This window comes from Salarias fasciatus, chromosome 2, assembly GCF_902148845.1.
Source record: "Salarias fasciatus chromosome 2, fSalaFa1.1, whole genome shotgun sequence".
Taxonomy (NCBI): domain Eukaryota; kingdom Metazoa; phylum Chordata; class Actinopteri; order Blenniiformes; family Blenniidae; genus Salarias; species Salarias fasciatus.
In genome coordinates this window covers 3,734,425-3,754,692 of record NC_043746.1, presented here as the reverse complement: position 1 = coordinate 3,754,692, position 20,268 = coordinate 3,734,425, and the positions used below count along the sequence as shown (strand labels likewise).

Genomic DNA, 20,268 nt, shown 5'->3' with positions numbered 1-20,268 from the left:
CTGTCGGGGGGAAGAGTTGATCCGGTCATGGTTTTGTACCCCCCCAGCTGAACCCCACCTGCCCTCCTCTCTCTCTCTATCTCCCCCACACACCAGCCTCAGATTCCCTCCTAACCCCATTCCAGCACACACACACACACACACACACACTAAAACAAGCCGGCCGCATGTGTATTTGTGTGTGAGTGTGTGTGTCAGCGCGTTGTGAGCCGGGGGCGTCCAGTGACCGAGCCATGACTGGCAGCCACACACTCACATAGCACTGTGGCTTTTAGCATTTCGATCATCCTCCTGGATCAATACCTCCGCCGTTACCGTTTCTGCTATTTCGATCCCGCTGGAATAAGAGCGCTCAGGTAAGGAGGGGGCGGCGTTCTGCCTCACGGTACCGACGGCGGCCCGGGCCCGGTCCACATATCCTGGAACCACCTGTGTGAGCGTCCAGCCGGTTCCAGGCCGCTTTTCTCCGGTTTGCTCGGAGTTTCCAGGCAGCTTCTTGGAGATGGGATGGACCCTGTTTTGATTGGTTGGAGAGGAGCGAGCACGAAAAGTCTTGGCAATCAGATAATCAAACACTGCACTTGAGTTGGTGGAGGGCCATTCGGTTCCTGATACCGGGTGTTATTGATACCGAGGGCAGAACCGCAGGCAGGGAGCGAGCCGGCAAAGAAAAGAGGACAGCTGGGAAGATCTGCCCGTCTGCTGCTAAATATACCTGCTGTGTCATGTGTCCTCGTCTGTCTATCTGTTTATCTGTTTATCTGTTTATCTATCTATCTATCTATCTATCTATCTATCTATCTATCTGTCTATCTATCTCTCTAGCCACCTAGCATCAGTTCAATTAGCTGTTCAGCTTCCAAACTGGAGATATATCGATTTATCTAAGAAGCTAACGAGTTAGCATTTTTTTATTTAGTTATCTTTTGTTGGTATCTATTCGTCCATCAAATGAGTTACGTTGGAAAATCAGTGTATCAATCAAATTAGCATCAAAGCTAATGTCTGTTTCTAGCCCACTAGCTAGCGTCTGCTGAAAATCTGCTGCAGTTTTTACTTTTCTGTTAGTATATCTGCGCCGGAGTGGTGATGTAACTGTGTGTGTGTGTGTGTGTGTGTGTGTGTGTGTGTGTGTGTGTGTGTTTCAATATGTTGCAGGGGGCGGGAAAAATCTGTTACATCCGTTCTGGGGGCTTAAAGGGTGGAAGTGAAAAATTAAAAGTGTGTCAGTTATATAGCCGGCAGGGTGAGGCAACCCGAGGCATACCGACTGAGGCTGAGCCGCAGTGTGTGTGTGTGTGTGTGTGTGTGTGTGTGTGCGTGCGTGCGTGCGCGGCCCTGTTTTCAGCCTGTGGTTGGTGCTCGGACAGATCAGGTGACCTGGTCTAAATCGGTCTCGTCCAGCCAGGAGGGAGTTGAAGGGTCGTCGCTCTGCAGCCGAAACTCAACCAGAAACATTCAAACGCGACAGGCCAGACTGCTCCGGTTGAACTCCGTGTCTCTCAGACTGGACATGATGTTGTTTTCATCTTTAGTGCTGTGAACAGCACCGTAAACATTGAAGCTCCTTCAATCTGTCACTCCTCCTCGGTTTTGGTTCCGTCAGTAACTCAGTGTACGAAATAAAATGCAGTCCAGACAGTTGGTAACGGAGACTTTATTGGAAAAGAGCTGCTAAATTCAAGAGTACAACACTGCACATTATGAATGAATCCTTCAAGTTCTGTCTTTGTAGTTTCACTGGTAATTGGTAAACAAGGCCTTAGAAAGAATAAGTCCCTTAACCTCCAGGTGTGGAGATGGAACATCTGGAACTCACTGATGTTCCAAAGCGCCAGCTCACCCACATATCGTTTAATTAGTCGAAGCTGTCCGGTGAACACATGATGCAAAAGAAAATCGTAAACCGACTCCGTCATGGATGGTGTTGAACCAGAAAGTCAGACTCATCCACCAACAGTTTAGGAGTTTTAAGAGTCAGAGGTGAAGGAGTCCAAGACCAGGCCCAGGAGGGGCAGAAGGATCCTTTATACCTGAGAGACTGAGAGAGAAGGTTTTTCTGACAGGAGATCACTCTGTTCAGGTCCAACGTGAAAATAAAGCAGCCAGAACATTTTCTCCAAGATCTGAAAGCAGCTCAGCTGCTTTTCAAACGTCTTTCATGGATGTGAAGTTATTGAGAAACCGAAGGAGAATTCAGTGACTCAATATTCTAAATTATTACTATTAATATATTGATGACTGCTTAACGAGTTCATAGTCACCCAGTGTAGCAAACACCCACAATGCATCAGAGCTAGATGGAAAATTAGGTCTTTTAAAATGAAGTTATTCAAACTAAAAAGTATTTATTCAAAAAAACAAAGAGCTCCAGGTTTATGCCAACGCTGCAGCCTTTCTTGTTTCACGTTGCTGTCAGGACTGAGTCAGTTCAGGATTAATGAAAAAGCTGCACCGAACGTCCAGACGTTGCATCTTCGTATTGGTTTGATGACGATACCCAGAAAACAGCGAGGCTGCCTCCGTTCTGGGGATGTCTTTGTGTCTTGAGATTTCTTTTCCCAGAAATAACACTTTTCTCATCGTACAGTTCTCATGATTTACCGGATGCAGTTTTCTTTCATATTCAAAATGTTGTCATATTTAGAATTTGGAAACGAATTTCCGTACTTCAGTCTTTTATATTATGCTCACATCGGACGTGATGAAACTGAAATAAACCTGAACCTGCTCTGACATAACTGCTGAATATTCATAACAGCGTGATGATCGGAGTTCAGGAAGCTTAAACCGGAGAGGAGCTCAGACCCTGGAGGAGGAGCTGCAGGCGGGAAACACTCAGTCTGCTCACGGCTCCATACTGGAGTCATAAAACTCACAGAGTTCTGCAGCTCTTGAATGAAGATCGAGGTGTGGAACTGCATGATGGGATATTCTGAGCATGTTGTCATTGTTCCTGGCTTTAGTGACCAAGAAGTCTGGATGGTTTGCCTTTTTCCTGATTTTTCTGTCATTGTGGATCAGGCCTTCTGGCGGCCCCGTATTGGGCTGCAAACCGTATGTTTGACGCTGCTGGCCTGACTCTGTCCACTGTGTGTGATGGTGATCCAGACTCCTCCAGACAGAAGGAACAACCAGGCGGGTTTCTGGAGATCCTCAGTTCTTCTTCCTGTTTATCTGCTGGGAGCCGGCTGGATTCGTCCGGGGTTAAAGACGTCCTGCTCTCTCTGGGAGGGGTCACGGTTTAATTTAGCCTGGAAACCCGAAGCCCGCCCCTCCTCGGGGGCCCGGGACGGAGCCGTGAGGAGGGAGGGCGGGGTCGGGGGGATTTGTGGGAGTCTTTGGGGTGCAAAACGATGAAAGATTTCACATAGCTCCCATTAGAGACCCTGATGGACGATCCTGCCTGGCTCTCTGAGTCTCACAGGGATTTATGGGAGCTGAGTGACACTTCCAGGTTTAACCGAGGGTTTGATAGGTTTGGAAACTCCAGAGAGCGTCAGACTGCAGATCTGCTGTCCCTGCAGCTTTGTTGCTGAAGCTCAAAAGCCTTCTTTGTTACCAAACACACTTTGAACGTTGCATAACCTTTTCTAACAGGAAGGAGATGTGATTTACACTCAATATTCTTCATATTCTCATGATTTTAATCTCCGTTGGTTTCTATCTTGGTGCTGAAAGCAGTTAGGATCATTAACACCACAAACTGACATTAAGATCCACTGAACCAATCAAGTCCAGAAGAGGGACGGATGAAGGAGATCTCCATGTACGATCAAATAAAGTGGGTTTTCTATTCTAATGGAGACAATCATCAAAAACACTAAATAATTAAGATACTTGAGTCCAAGGCTTCAGTCAACTCTGTTCATTCTGTTTTTTTCGGAATTCTGAGAATTTCTTGAACTGCTGTGACCTTTAGTGACCTCTAGTGGCTGAAATAATCCTGGCAGGAGCAGCAGAGACTCTTTTAGAGATGTTTCTGCTGGAGTCCTGAAGATTCTCTTGCTGTGTTGTCGACCGCCGAGCCTCTGAGACGCTGCTTCACTGAGATGTTTTCAGAGGAGCTTCCTCTGCTGCGAACTGAACGGGTCCTTCTTCCTGCTGATCCTCGCTCATGTTCTGAAGTCTGTGGATCAAAGCGACGTAGGATTTAGAGACTGACTTCAGGGTGTCCCTGGTTCAGCTGGTGCAGCAGGTCGTCTTACCGTCACACCTCACGCGCCAAGATGTCAGACATACTGGAGCCCGGGTCGCTCCTGGTTGTGGACGGGCACCTGGCAGGACGGCTACATGCGTCTTCCTGCGTGGAAACAGAGACTCAGACAAACCTTCACAGGCTTTACATCCCGCCCGGCACAAACACACAACAAAATACACACAGGTTAGGGTCAGAAATGACCGCTGACCGTGTGACAGGTTTCTGAGAGTCCTCCTCTGTTCACAGGACCCCTGCTGCTGCCTCCTGGAACGCCTGAGACATGGCACAGTAAGTCAGAAAGCCACTTCTCAACTGCTTCAAGCCTCACACTCCTCCTCGCTCTGCTGTTTTTCTGTGCGGAGACATGTTTCAGCTGAGACTTTCCAGCCTGCTGCTTTTAGAAAAGAATTAATGAGAATAAAGGAAGTGGGCTTCTTGAGTCTCCCTCCTCTCAGAAAACCAGAGACCTGATTGGTCTGGTCCGCTCCGCAGAGTCCAGAGGGTGCAGAAGAAGACCAGCACCATGTCCCTGACCATCTCCTCCTCGTCCTCGTCCTCGTCCTCCTCCCTGACCTCGTCCCGGGAGCTGTCCTCGTGCTCGTCCTCCGTCCTGGCTCAGAGGCACTCCAGCCTGGTGCAGCCGCTCAGCGTCAGCCCGCAGAGGGTAACTGGGCGGACCGCGTCGGCGTGACGCTTCCAGGCGAACCAGGACCGTCAGGACTGAATCCGTGCTTTCTGTCCTCCTCAGACTCAGAGTCCCGTCTCCACCCTGCAGTACTCGGGGACGGGAGTGGCGCCCGCCTTCGTTAAGGTCTGCCCTCCACCCCGCGGAGTCACGAAGGACCTGCTGGTCCGAGCCGGCTCTGACCAGACTGCTCTCCCGCAGGTCCTCCATGACGTGTCCACGGTGAAGGGGCAGCTGGTGGTCCTGGAGTGCCGCCTCCGAGGGACCCCGCCCCTGCAGGTCATGTGGTACAGGGAGGACGAGCAGATCCTGGACTCGGACGACTTCAGGATACTGCGCAAGAGTGAGTGTGTGTTTCATGTGAGATACAGCTGGGAGCCGGACGGCGGCCCGTTAGACCGGCTTCAGCTGAGCCTTGATCCAACATGGCCGCCAGCCTGGCTGAAATGTGAAACTCTTCTTTCTCTTGTTTCTCCAGAGGCCAGCTCCGCCTCGGTGCCAGGTGAGATTCAGCGGACGGGAAACGGGTGTGTTGTGTAGCGGTTGGTCAGTTTTGACGTGGCGCTCGCCCCCTGTGGCCCCCTGCAGAGGAGCTGTGCACCCTGGTCATCACCGAGGCCTTCCCCGAGGACTCGGGCCGCTTCAAGTGCGTGGTCATCAACCCGTACGGCACCGTGTCCTGCTCCGCCTCCCTGGAGGTCTACAACGGTGGGTGGTCCTCTCAGGGCTCGTTTCCACGGCGACGCCTTCCCCTCTCACCCTGCCTCCTCCACACAGACCTGGAGGAGCAGCTGGAGATGGAGACCCTCCCCCAGCAGGAGGCGGCTCCGCCCCAGACCGGAGGGGAGGACTTCATGAACCTGCCGCCCCCCGAGTGGCCCGACAGCCCTCCTGAGGACAGCGCGCTGGAGGCCGAGTGAGTAGAAGCTTCTGACACGGGAATCTGCTCAGACGTCACACTGCTGTGGCCCCAGAAAAAGCTGTGGAACTATCACTTTACAAACCACAGGGTGCTGCGTCTCCTCAGAATAAAGCCTAAATTCAAACTCTGCCAAAATGACATTTCTTCAAAACAAACAAAAAAATAAAAGGCTCCTTTGTACCAACTAAAGCATATTTAAGTGTGTAATAACAAATATTACTCCACATCACATTTAGTGACAGGTTGAAAATGAGAATGATTTTAATTATTTCTAGCAAAGAATTTCTTTCTTATTGCCTCTCTAACCTTTGAATTGATGATAACATGGCTCATAAAGTTGCAGAATCGGAAAGAGTTTTACAGTTTATTTTATTGCCTTTATGATGTTTTGGATCTCATGTAAAGCTGTGGCCATTTTTAAAAATATGTCATTTTTTTCTACCTTGGGATTTCATTTATTTATTTGTTTATTTATTTATTTATTTATTTTTATGATTTTTTTTTTTTTTTTTTTTTTACATTTTACGTTCATTTGGTCTTGGTCTTGATTACAACTCTACAATTAACTGACAAATTAATTTCTTCTCTGGTCTGGCCAGACGTCATATTTCATCATAAATATAATATAAAATATAAAAATAGGCAAAAATATAAAAAAAAGTATAAACATGAGGGTTTGGGATTTTTTTTGTATAATTTGCATTTTTTTTTTTTTTTTTTTAGTTGGATAATGTGAGTGGAACCATAGATATCACATAAAAACTGTTTCTATATATATCTATGAGTGGAACGATCGACAGTCCCCCCGCTCCTGCTGTAGTTCTCCTGTTTCACCACGTGGTGTCGCGTGAGCTTCGGCGGCGGGTAAATAAACGAGCGTGACGTCACAGGGAAGACTCAGCGCGCTCGTTCACGTGCGTCCTCGTGGCCGCGCGCTGTCACCTGTCAGGGCGGTCCGCCCCCCTCTCCGGTCCTCCGCCGCTTGTCCTGCGGGGACCGGAGCGCTCCTGCCCGCACACACACTCCGCCGTCAGCCCGCCTGCACGGAGCCGCTGCCCCGCGGCGGAGGAGGAGCGCTTCACGGGGTAAGAAACCCCCGAAGCCCGAGGGCGGCTTCTCTGGGCGCTTTGATTCATCCAAGATACTAAGAAAAGTTTTTTTTTTTGTTTGTTTGTTTGTTTTTTTTGCATATTATAATTTTTTATTGAGGAAAAAAAAGTTTTGACGATTTTTAATTTGTCTCTAAATGTATTGAAACTGAGGTGAAATGTGGTTTTAATACAATCCTTTGGAAATGTAACTGTTCGTATTGTATTTAAGTTTTTTGTGTGTGTGGTACTGAAAATAGACTCTGAGATAATCTGTGGAGCTCCAGTGTGTCCCTGTCATTCACTCTTTACCTGCTGGTGAACATCGGTTATGTACATTTTTGAACCTTTTTGGTCTTTTTGTAACTTTAGTGGAATCGGCATCAGCTGAACACTATCCAGGTGCATCCCTGCAGGGTGGGAGGTGGAGGTGGGGAAGGGTTTGGTCCTGCAGGGTGGGAGGTGGAGGTGGGGAAGGGTTCGGTCCTGCAGGGTGGGAGGTGGAGGTGGGAAAGGGTTCGGTCCTGCAGGGTGGGAGGTGGAGGTGGGGAAGGGTTCGGTCCTGCAGGGTGGGAGGTGGAGGTGGGGAAGGGTTCGGTCCTGCAGGGTGGGAGGTGGAGGTGGGGAAGGGTTCGGTCCTGCAGGGTGGGAGGTGGAGGTGGGGAAGGGTTCGGTCCTGCAGGGTGGGAGGTGGAGGTGGGGAAGGGTTCAGTAGAGGTGGGGCAGGTTAAGAGATGCTGCCCAGCAGAGGATTTCCAGGGTTTGATGTGTCTTGATGTCCTCGTCTTCCAGTTTCGTGGTGTGAAGTATGTTTTGGCCGTCCGCTCTGTATCCCCGTCTGGTCCATGATCTCATCTGTAATGTGAAGAGCAGACATGGCGACGGTGTCCTTCAGAACCCCCCCCCCCCCCCTCTCCCACCCCTTCCATCTCTTCTCACACAACAACAGTTGTTCAGAAGCCGTCGGCTGCAGGCTGCAGCTTTAAGGTCACGTCGAGGTTCTCTGGCCAGTTTCAAGTTCAAGTGCGGCTGAAAGAGTGATCAGACGGAGTGAGGAGGACCTGAAGGGCAGCTGCTGCTGGTTTGGATTCTCATGAGCCTGTTGTTTGAAAGCTTTTTCGCCTGACGTGTTGGCATTGTCATGTACGCCGTTGCGTTGTGACCCTTCGACGTCGACTCTTCCTCTCGTCTTCACCGAGCGTTGGATTGTCCTCCCTCTAACAGGGATCGTGAGCTGGGTTTAGACCGCCGTGAGACAGGTTAGTTTTACCTACAGTCGTTTAGTTTTAAATTCCAGCTTCCATTCTTATTTTCTTCATCACCTCATTGAACAAAATGTAAAGAGAAAATAACCAAAGTTACAATATAACAAGTTAGCCATCTGGGAGTTCCACCTCATCCGGTCTTGTGAATCCAGTCTGTACGACAAGATGGTGTAACGAGTAACAGACACCACCTTCTGACGTTACTTCATTCTCCTCTGATTTCCTCCAATCACTGCTGTAAATTCTCACCTCAGCAGAAAATATTTGTTTAATCAGCAAACTGAATAACCTGTCGTATTTCTGGAATCTTACAGATGTAACTGAATGTATAGTAGAAACAGTTGGTGTCCCAGTCCTGAGCTCTGGGGGACTCCACAAGCAGTGACCGAAATCACACATTTTCAAAGAGTGTTGTGTCACATTAATAACTTTTCATGCAGTGTAGAGCCACCGCACCGGGAAATATGTGACAGGTGTTTAGATTTTGCAGCTTTTCCAGAGATATGAAGGGTAGGAAACAGGTTTGAGACAGTGAGAGGAGGGAGCTGTCAGACAGCGAGGCTGTGGTAGAATCAGTGGTTACAGTAACGAGTGGCAAAGTCAACAGAGATAATGTGGCAGTAAATGTGTAGTTTCAGCTGCAGCTCCACGCTGATAAATCCTCCGAAGACGACTCCTGTGTGCCGGTTTTCAGCCAGATACAACAGTTTGACCCGGACCCGTTGTGTACATCAGTGGTTCTCTTTAAATACTTGCAGATCTTGATTGATCGCAGATATATTCTTGTTGAAGCTCAGGAAATGTTGCGGGGTCGGTGTGTACTGACGAGATGCTGTTTCTTCACCTTTTAGTATTTATTTTCAAAGTTGTCGGAGGTCCTGTTGAAGCAGTCGGTCATGCAGAGGACTTGGAGAAAGCTCGGCATGTTCCTCTCCACAATGCTGTGTGTGTGTGTGTGTGTGTGTGTGTGTGTGTGTGTGTGTGTGTGTGTGTGTGTGTCACCAGTAGAGTGTCTGCACCTGCCAGCTGATGTCTGAATACCAAGACAAATATAGCTTTGCCCACTTAATCACACAAGTACACATAGTAACACACACATGTACACACACATGTACTCAGATTTCTTTTATGCAGAGAACCGATGGCACCCAGCACACGGTTCTGACTGTTTTCACACTTTGATTTTGGTGAGGTTTTAAATAGTTCTTATTTCTCAGGCTGGCGTCTGTTCTTGTGAATGGAGATGGTGTGTGTGGTCGATCAGCTGAGCCTCTGCTGACCTTGTTGAAGAACAGGCAGACACAGACGTTACTGGACCGGTCAGCTGTCAACATGTATTTTACATGCACCGCCTTGGCTTGTGATTGGCCGCCGCCGGTTGTATACGTGCGTGAATGCTCCCCTGACCCGAAGCGTTGACACCGTGATGGACTGGCGATGTGTCCTGGATAAGTTGGCCGGTACAGGCTCCCGGTCCTGGTCCTGCACAGCAGGGGGTCCTTGTTCCACCAGTACAAGAAGAAGCCTAATCCTGGGCTTTCAGCACAACGGCCACATCTTCGAACAAACAGACTTTTTGACAGATGTGGCTTATAGTCTGGTAAATATGGTAATAATTGTCCTCCAGTGTTAGCTCTTGTGCTATGGCTAACGCCTGTTTTGAAGGCTAATCTTTAAAAATCATGTATGCCGAAGGCTGAGATGGTTCCATAATGAAGAGGTTTATTCAGTAGCATGGAGCTGCATCCGTTGCAGCCGTCGTGTTTGGATTGTTGATTGGTGCTGACTGACGGTTGCGACCCTGGTGGACTCAGTGTGTGAACTGATGAGTTAATGGTGGTTAGAGTCAAGTTATTTGGGCCAAATGCCAACAACACTAACAAGAATGCTACAACGATGCTAACAAGAAACCAGAAAGCAGAAATGAGATGAGAGATGTAGAACCATACTGCTTGCTTGAATTAAAAAAAAAAAAAAAAAAAAAAAAATCATCTCATTGCTGATAATGATCAATTTGGCAGGAAGCTTGGCAGTAATGCTTCAAATTTTAGCTTTGGGTGCAAACTAGCAGACTGTAGTGGCGAGGTAGAAGCTAGCTTGTTGGAGGTGCGTGTCGGGTGACACGGAGGCTGTGCGGAGGAGGTTCGAGGGAAGGCATATCGTTGGCGTATGGAGCATAAATCAGGCTTGAGCTGGTAGCTCAGGTATTTAAGCTCTTTGGAGGCGTCTCCCGAGATTTCAGATTTTCATGACCCTGGATTTGCAGACAGCAGCGATTAGAAAGCTCCTCTAAGGAGGGGAAAAGGTTCCTCGACGATCTTTGGACGAGATTTAACCGTCCCGCTGAGCTGGTGAGTCTTCACGGATTTGTAGTTCCTGAACCAGCACCTCGACCCGTTACACCAGGGTCCTGTTATCTAAGTCCTCTTGGTCTTTAACTGACCCTCTTCTCGGATGGTCAGCAGCAGATAGTTTCCCTCCTAAAGTCACAAACACCGTCTCTTTTGCTGTATTATTTGGTTCTTGAAGGTTAAGTATGAGTGTTGCTGCTGGACTCCAGCCGGTCAGACTGTGGTGTGTGGAGGATCTTTGTGGGATTGTTTGATGGAACGTCCATGAGGTTTTACGTCTTGTCAGCGGGTTTCCACAGCTTCATGAGTTCACCAGAGAGTCCTGATCCTGGCTGAAGATTAGCGTCTGGTGCAGGTCAGCTGATGCCCGGACCGTCCCGTGCCCTCAGGAGAACCGCCAGTCAGCGCGCCTGCGTGGAAATGCGCTGCTATTGTCATTATGCCGGGACCGCGCGGTCGCCACGGCAACAGCATTCCTTCCTGGTGGAAGAGCAGAGGTCCGGGTGGAAGAAAACCCCTGAGTGGGCTGAAACTGGAGCAGAACCGCCGTGATCTGTCAGCCTCATTAGACGGCCCACTGCCGCTTGTGGAGCTGGGGGCCGTTTGTCTTTTTGTCCAAACCACAAAGGGTTAGGGTACTTATAAAAATAAAAATAGAAATAATTCTCAAATATAAATTATACACTGTGCTCATTCTCAGGTTAAATTTCCTCTCTCTTCTCTCTTAATTGCTTGTTTTCTGTAACGAGTCTGTTGAAAAGCTGTGCTGAAGACTCTGCTTCTCCTCTGCCAGTTTCCCCGAGCCTCAGCCGGCCAACCACTCCTCTGAGGAAGCGTTCGGTCGCAGCGAGGAGGAGAGTGCCCTGAGCTCTGAGGGTCAGAGGTCACCGGAGGTGGCCACGAGCCAGACCCGTACGCCCAGCCCTCCTCCGCCTCCGCCCTCGCCGCCGTCGCCGGCCGCGGAGAAAGCCGCCGCGCCCAAACTCTTCACCCCGAGCAAGCTGACTTTCGCAGTAAGAGCCTTTCCGACGAGTGTGTTTCCGTCCTGAAGGTTTTCCGATCCGCCGATTGACCCGGTCTGTGACCTCTCTCCTCCAGTCCTCCCAGTCCGCAACCGGCAACATGAACCTGTCCGACCTGCCCACCTTCACCCCCAGCGCCTTCCCTCCCAGCGCCTTCAACTACGAGCGGCCGCGGCATTTCATCCAGTCGCAGCCGGCGTTCCAGGCGCCCAGCTACGAGAGCGTGCTGAGAGAGGCCCAGGAGAACCAGGACCACAGCCCCGGCGCCGCGCAGACCGCCGTGGAGACGCAGGCCAAGTCCACGCAGAGCCAGTCGGTGTCCAGGTCCATGTCACAGACTCAGTCCCAGTTACAGTCCCTGAGCCTCAGTGAGACCCAGACCCAGAGCCACACCCAGACCCAGAGCCACACCCAGACCCAGACCCAGATCCAGACCCAGACCCAGATCCAGGCCAATGGGACCGCCAAGTCCTCCCCGTCTTCCTCCAGCCTCAACTCTCCCATTTCCACGCCAGCGTCCTCCGTCGCCCCTCTCCTCAGCCCCCCCGCCACCGCCACCCCCTCCCCGGCCTCCACCCTTCCCCGCACCACCCTGCGCTCCACCATCACCCTCACCCCCAGCGTCCCCAGCGCCACCGGCCTCGGCAGCGCCAGCCTGCCCGCCAACCAGGACGTCATGTCGGCGCCCGCCGCCTACCTGTGCTCCGTGCTGCCCTCCCAGTCCTCCTTCTCGGCGTTCTCCAAACCGTCGCCCAGCCGCTCGCCGCTCTCCCCCTCCAGCCCCCTGCTGCCCCTGAGGGCCGCCGGCTCGCCGTCCTCCCTCCACCAGCAGCCTTTCCCGGTCTCTCCCTCCACCCCTCGCTCCGACCTTCCCGGCTCTCCCTCCGGTGACGGCAGGGCGCCGCCGGCGGTGGTCTCTCTGCCCGCCGGCTACAAGCAGACGCCCAGCATGTAAGTTCTGGAAGTGAAGTGTTCATATTAAGGCCTCCGTTTGAATCTGGAAAACTTCCGTTGAGTTTTGGGCGTCTGTTTACGCTGTGGTGCCAACGTTTGGACTCCGTCTCCATGGAAACGGAGAGAAAATGCAACTTTTCTGAAATGCTGCTACTTTGTAGTTTTAAATAGTTTTCCTGCACATGCTCAGTAGACGGACAATAGCAATGTTTGCCTCCAGAATGTCACGACTCCCAGTCCAGATTCTCCTGGTCCAGGTCCAGGTCCAGATCTTGGCCTTCTTCTGGAAACATTGTTGTTTAAATGGGGCCAAAGTATGCAACAGAAAGCATCTGCATTATAAATAATTTATTTTATTATAACGGTGCCACATGTGTAAGAAACATGCATTTGTGGGATGAACAGCGGCGCTGAGTGTGTCTGTTTTTTTTCCCTTGAGTGGCGTTTTATTTTAGTCTTGACTCTTCTTTGGTGGATTGTCGATCAGAGCCATTTGAGCAACCAGCAGCTTGGGCAGGGTGTTCCATAGCCACACAGCCGCTCCCGCCTGGCCCCGCCCCCTCACGGCGCTCTCCAGCCCGCTCCAGGCCGGCGTGGCTCCAGCAGCCCGTCCAGGCTGATCCCTCAGAGCTCCAGTGGGGTCGAGTTCAGGGCTGCTGGCGGGGCTTTTAATCTTGATAAAGCTCTCTCTGTGGGGGCTGCAGGGAAGCTCTCAGCTTTAACAGACTCTACTGTCAGGATGTTGGAGCTCTGGACACTCAGGACAAGAGTCAACAATGGCAGAACGTGGTTTGGCAGTCACTGGAAAGATGTGGACACGTTTCAGTTCTGCTGCTCATCCCAAGTTCTCTCTCCAAATGGCACCAAATGGAAGAAACATCAACAGACTTTTAAAATGTATAACCAACAAGCAACAAGGAAACCATCGACCAGACAGATCGTTTTTAAACAAGACTATTGTTTAATTATTATTGTTTAAATAAATATCTGGAGGTTTTGAGCAACTTGACCAGCAAAAGTACTTTTATACACTTTAATCTATCATGAAACCTGAAGATTGACGATGAGGCTTCAGATGTTTGAGAGAAAAACTAGAGTCAGAAAACTGAGTTAAAGGTTGAAAAGAATCAAAGCTCACCAAGAAATAGATCAACTGTTCTAAATTAACCAGCCTGACCTAATCTGAACTACGGACTTTTGGAAAGTGCTGAAACTATTTTGAAGCTGGACAAGCTTGAAGACATTTCTGGTACGAAATGTTTATTTCAGTTTTGAGCTTTTAATGTTTTATTTTTTGACAAATGCAGTGAACATTTGAAGCCCGTCTCGTGCTTGTTCACTGGTTTCCTGTAGCCTCAGACTGATCCCTGTGGTTTCCCTGCTGTCTCCGTCTCGCAGCCTTCCCAAGCCCATCCTGAAGAAGTCTGTCGCTCCTCGCCCGTCTTCCGCTCGCTCCACAGACGAAGACATCCAGGGCTCCAAAGACGCCCTGATCCAGGATCTGGAGAAGAAGCTCCGCTCCAAGGACGCCCGGCGGAGAACCGGCCAGGTCTGCAGTGTGTGTGTTTCTGAGTGTCGGCACTGGGACAACCCTACACTTCCTCCCTCAGCGGTCCGCCCAGCGGGACGCAGCGCCGCCGGCAGCGTGACGCTTTAACAACACCGAGCTTCGTTTTGACAGAAACTGTCCTATGAGGAGCGTATGGCTCGCAGGCTGCTGGGTCCAGACAGCGCCACCTACATGTTTGACCAAGACGGTCTTTCAGACTCACAGCTCCACCAGGTACATGAAGACACTTCTGCTCCTTCACTGGGCTTGGCGTTCATCACTAAAACCCTCGGGTCTCAGCGGCGTGCTGCAGATTGCATCTCTGTTTCCATCCTGCTCTGAAGCAGCCGTTTTGGGAGCCCGGTTCCCCTCGCTGGGCCTCCCGACGGGCCCACGGCTGAAAAAGCCGGAGTGAGCCGCCTCATGCCGTCACTCTGACCACTTCATAATGTGTGTGTGTGGGTGTGTGTGTGTGAGAGAGGGTTTGTGTGGGATTGTTCTCTCAGAAAGCCTCCACCGCTCACAGGGCTTTACACTATCTATTCTCGCTGACTCTGTCTCAGACACACACACACACACACACACACACACACAACCTCTCAAGCCAACAGGGTTTGTCAGCGGCTATTTCCAGCCTCTTTTCTGAGAACAAGCCTTTCACTGGTGACAACAGGACCATTGTGTCAGAACACACACACACACACACACACACACACACACACACACACACACACACAAACACTTGTTGCCTCTCCTGGCGTTTTGCTGTCACCCTGTTGGTCGGTCCGGTTGAAACCTGGGCTGACGTCTGTTTGTTCTGTTCCAGCCTGAATCACCTGAAGGACGACACAAAGGTGGACTCTGGTAGGTCTGAATTTATCCAAACGATCCTTCAATCATTAACCCGGAACCAGTCCAGCTCAGGAACGTCCAGCATGGGGTTTTCCCTTCGACTTCAGGTTTACCGTTAAAGTCAGCAACTTGTCAGAAGGGTTAAGCTAACCAGCCTCTCGTCGTTCCAAAACCAGTTCACCTTCCCTGTTAGTGGAGAACAATCCAACGGTAGACGACTCAGCAACGTCTGAACATGACGTCCTCCTTGACAGGAAGGACGGAAACTCTGAACATGATGTAGTTATCCTGCCAGGCCACAGGTCGGCGATGTGGGTTGTTTCTGTGAAAACCCACACATTCTGGAAGCTGCCATTGTTTTTATTGTCTATCTGCTCATGCATGTGCAGAAGAACTATTCAATACGGTGGTTTCAAAAAGATGTGATTGTTTCTGTTCAGACCGGAACCTAAAACGATCCCCGTCTTTGTTTTAGACCGTCACGACGAGGCCATGACTTGACGCGTTGCTAACTCTGAAGGAGAAGTGGGCAGATCTCACGCGTCAGGATGATAAATCTTACTGGAAGTTTTCATCCGTCTCTATTTATATCCCGTCGGCCTCCTCTCCACGCGCTGTGCGGCCATAACTGTAAACTAAATGTATCTCGTCACTGCAGCTGTCCGTCCGTCACAAGAGGCTCCGCTCGTTAATGCAGGACCCACTGCGTCGACGGACAGAAAAAGAACCGAGCTTATGACTGTTTCATTGCTTTCTTACCGGTGTGTGTGTGTGTGTGTGTGTGTGTGTGTGTGTGTGTGTGTGTGTGTGTGTGTGTGTGTGGTCGGTATGGACTGTGAAATTCAGCCATTGAAAGTGGGTTAAAGTCAGGTTATAAATAAGTAATCTTCCTCTGCAGGGGGCGGCACCATTCAGGGACAGACGAGCGGGGCAACGAAGGATCGGCTATCCAGGAGAAATGTTACGCTCCGCGCTTCCTGCAGATCCCCCCCGACCTGACCGTGGAGGAGGGCCGCTTCTGCAGGATCGACTTCAAGGTGAAGGCTTCACTGTCCAACCACTACTCAGACAATCAGTTCTTGAATCAAGCTGCGGCAAAAAAAGTGCAACAGTCTTCGGCAGCCCATGAGTACCCCTTCCTCTGTTCCAGGTGGGCGGCCTCCCGACCCCAGACGTGTGCTGGTACCTGGACGGCAAAGCCATCCGTCCGGACGACTACCACAAGATGCTGGTGTGCGAGAAGGGCATGCACTCCTTCATCATCGAGATCGTGACGGTGCACCACGCCGGCGTGTACGAGTGCGTGGCCCGGAACCGTGCCGGCGAGAGCCGCTTCACCATGAGGCTGGACGTCATAGGTAAAGCCCAAGGGGGGGGGGGGGGGGGGGGGGGGGGGGTGATGGGAGCTCGTCTGGACGGGGCGGGAGCCACTCAGCCCCGGTGGTCTGTCTCTCACCTGCAGCTCAGGAGGTTCTCCGTCCGCCCACCTTCATCCAGAAGATGTTGAACTCCAGAGCTCTGGAGGGCGACACCGTTCGGTTAGAGTGCAAGGTGGACGCCTCGCCTCCGCCACAGCTCTTCTGGAAGAAAGACAAAGACATGCTGCGCATTGACCCCAACAGAATGAGGCCAGTCTGAGGGGGGACGAGGGACTGTGGCTTGGTTCCCTTCGCTCTGTGTTGTACTGTGTTGTGTGTTGGTGTTTCGTACTGGTTCCTGTGTGGAGCAGGACCGATGGGACTCTGTTCTGACGCCGGTGTCCGTCCCTCCCTGCAGTCTGTACCAGGACGGCTCCGGGCGGCAGTGCCTGTTGATAGAGCGGCTGGTGAAGTCGGACGCCGGCTGGTACACCCTCTCTGCCATCAATGAGGCCGGCATGTCCACGTGCAACGCCAGGCTGGACGTGGGCAGTGAGTCTCTTTATGGCTTTCTACGCAGACGCCTCACCTGCGGTTGCCGCGGCAACCGTGAAATCAAACAGCAGATGGAGAGTGTCGCAAACAGAGAGTCAGAGGGTTAGGTTTCCACACGGTCACATAACACGCCAGCTGCTCCCCGAGAGATGAAAGTGAGAGCAGGTATCAAACCGGCGAGCCGACACAAAGAGAAGAAGAACAAGAAGAAGAAGAAGAAGAAGAAGAAGTGACTCTCAGGTTCCTCACAGTGTCACGAGATGTTTAGACCAGCTCTCTCTCTGGTGTTTCAGGACAAATATAAGTTCAGAAGGAGAAAATTTCAACTCATCCAGGTTTTTATGTCTTTATGACAAACTTCTAATCTGATGAGTTAATCATTTGGTTTCATAAATAGGTTTGTGTATCATCTGCGTAACAGTGTTTCCTGATGATGTTTCCCTTCAGGAAGCATCTCTAATGTAAAAAGTATGTGTCCTAACGCAGAACCCTGTGGAACTCCATGTTTGACTGGAGTCTGAGCTGAAGATTATGGTTAAATATTCAGTTATGTTTCCTATCTTATGTTAGAATTCACATGAATAGTGACTGATTGGTCCAAAAGAGAAGTTAAATCTGCATCTTGTTCACTTCATAGCAGCAGGACCGAATGTTTCAGACATTGTTTATTTTCATTTCTCCATCGGAAGTGACGACAAACGCCTACAAACATTTCAGACTGAAGCCAGTTGGGGAAAAATCTGACATTTTGACTTAAAGATGTGATTGAAATGATAAATTAAATGCCACTGTGCACATGGGGGTGACTGGTGGCGATGTGAAGAAGGAACATGGAGCCTTTTCCCGCTCAGTTTATTCTCACACTTGGTTGCAGCTGCTGTTTTTTGGATGAAGCTCTGAACGCTCTTGTCCCCCACAGCGCGGACCACCCCGGCCATGAAGACGGCGCCGCCCGGCTCCAAGACGCTGAAGCTGCTGTCGTCGCTGAGCCACGTTCCCGCCCTGACAGTGGAGAGCCCCGCCCAGCACACGGCGCCGCTGTACGAGAGCGAGGAGCTGTAGGGAGACCCCATAAGCTGGAAACATAACTGTGATTTTATTCTGTTCTATTTCTGTACGTGTCGCTAACGCAGTAACGCTGCCAGGTTTCAGCCAATCGCAGCACTGCTTCTAATCGCTTCTACCCACAATCCCTCGGTGCTTGTTTGAAGCGTAGCCTCCCGATCTGTGTAAAGTGTCTGAATCTATTTATTTGAAGTTGTTCAGCGTGAAACGAGTCGCAGAGCGAGCCGCCGCTCCGGCGCCCGTCTGCGTCTGCAGTGCAGATGAAGACGCTGCGCTCCACAGGAGAGTCCCGGGCGCCGGGGCGGCGGCCCGCTTCGGACCCAGGACCCAGAGCCCGGAACCCAGAACCCAGAACCCAGAACCCAGAACCCGGGCCCCGTTTACACCTCCAGGCTTCAGGCGATGGACTCCCGATGTGTTTTGGGCGTCGGTTTACACGACGGTGACGCTGGAAACACACGGTCTGGCATGCTAGCTATATTGTTTTCTGAACTGTTGTCGTGGAAACGGGGCCTGAGAACAGAGCTTCATGTGCCGGCTTTCTTCCAGGATGGATTCTTCAACTAAATCCCAGAAAAATAGTTTTTTTTTTTTTAGCTGCATGCAAAGTGAAAATCTGACATTTAATCCCAATAATAAATCTCTGAAAGAGGAAGCCTGGTCTCTCTCTGACGTATTGACTGGTCAGGGGTTAAAGGTCAGATTTTCTGCAGGTCAGTCATGTTTGGAGCTGAGAGCAGAAGGTTACAGGCTGTACCTTCAGACTGAGGCCTGTAGGGAGTGGAGTGTTTTCTGTTTGTTGTGTTCAGTTCTGTATGAATGAGGAATAAAGTCTCTGGCCTCGGCCTGGCCTCCTGTCTTTATTCAAGGAGCTGCGCCGCCCTCTGGTGGCCGTGAGGGGAACTCACATATATTCACGCCAGTCCGTATTGTAGTTTTGTTACAGACAGGTTCTGACAGCAATCAAAAAGCTCTTCATGAACTCCACACACAAAAAAAAACAAAGTTTCAACTTTAATAAAAGAGAGCTACAGTAAGATAACGATGAGTGAAAAATGATTTTCTTTTCAAAGTTTATACTTTAAAAATGAGGTAGGAATATAGGATAGTATAGGAAGTGCATTGATGAGTGAAAAATGAAAAATATATGTATCAAAAGTTCTAAGTTAAAAGGAAGTAACTTAAGTAAGTAAGACCGTTGATGAGAGAAAAATAAAAAAAAAATCAAAATCTCTACACACATCAATGAGTGAAAAGTGAAAAGAAAATTCTAAATTTCTACTTTAAAAGGAGCTAACTAAGGCCACTGAGGAGTGAAAAACTTTTTTTAAAAAATGTGTTTAATTTTTATTTTAAAAAGGAGGTAATGCATTAAGAACATTGATGAGGGAAATATGAAAAAAAAAAATTCAAAATTTCAACTTTAAAAAAGAGATAAGATTATTATCATTATTATTTAATCTAAGATTACTGTAAGAAAATCAATGAGTGAAAAACAATTGTTCTTTAATGTTTAATTTTATAAGGAGGTGAGGCTATAGTAAGACCTTTGAAGAGTGAAAAATGAAAAAAAAAAAAAAATCAAAATCTCTACTTTGAAATGAGCTAAGATCTGCTAAGCCTTAGCTCATTTTAAAGTAGAGATTTTGTTTATCATCTGTTCCCCAGTTGTTGTGGCTCCACGGACAGCACAACTGATGCCAAACATATTAAAATCGCTTAAAAGAACAGTTAAAAGTAGCTAAAGTAGCGAGAGGACTCGATGTTGTTGCAGCACAAAGACGGCCAACTGGAAGTTGCTCTCAAAAATGGCGCCGCCCAGCAGCACTTCCTGAATAAGGTGAATACTCGAGGTAAGGCTTCAGTAAGACCATCGATGAGGGAAATATGACCAAAAAAAATCCAAATTTGTACTTTAAAAGGAGGTCAGGCTATAGTAAGACCATTTTTTATCTGTACTAAAAAAAAATGAGGTAAGACTATAGATGAGCGAGAAATGATTTTTTTAATTTCTATTTTAGAAGGAGGTAAGCCCATAGATGAGTGAGAAATGATTTCTTTTTTCAAAATGTTGTACTTTAAAGCAACACTAAGGAACTTTCAGTTTTCATTGATTTTGGCGGCGCCAGTGGACAACAGCGGTAGTGTTTTGCCTGAAGGAATACTAGAGTTCCCATGAGGACTAGCGCCTGGCGTTGTAAATTGCTGCTCCCGGTGGCGTGCTGTCGGACTGAACTCGCCTTCATTTGTTTCCAGTGGCTGTGTGAAGGACGGATAGCGACGAGGTCATGAATCTGATGGTGGCTAAACAATGTTCTATCATGATGTGACGCACGCCGTAAAGCAGTTCGCACATCTGGAGTGTTTTAGTGAGCAGGGTTCCTACCACCCTCCTCACAGC

The 20,268-nt window shown here is 49.6% G+C and overlaps 1 protein-coding gene across 2 annotated transcripts; it reads left to right on the top strand.

Moving 5' to 3' along the window:
• The first annotated feature begins 236 nt into the window (after positions 1–236).
• Positions 237–18,712, top strand: myot (myotilin). 2 transcript variants are annotated; one of them, XM_030116212.1, is made up of 18 exons: positions 238–356; positions 4,448–4,489; positions 4,694–4,865; positions 4,950–5,012; positions 5,088–5,229; positions 5,365–5,388; positions 5,475–5,594; positions 5,664–5,802; positions 11,306–11,525; positions 11,611–12,485; positions 13,887–14,037; positions 14,170–14,271; positions 14,864–14,901; positions 15,788–15,926; positions 16,040–16,247; positions 16,352–16,517; positions 16,666–16,799; positions 17,722–18,712. In XM_030116212.1, exons 2-18 carry the CDS (start codon positions 4,482–4,484, stop codon positions 17,862–17,864), a joined length of 2,844 nt encoding a protein of 947 aa, XP_029972072.1. In that variant the 5' UTR covers positions 238–356; positions 4,448–4,481; the 3' UTR covers positions 17,865–18,712. The 2 variants fall into 2 exon arrangements, with proteins under 2 accessions (XP_029972083.1, XP_029972072.1); XM_030116223.1 differs by lacking the exon at positions 14,170–14,271 and having other exon boundaries at positions 237–356.
• The last annotated feature ends 1,556 nt before the right edge of the window (positions 18,713–20,268 follow it).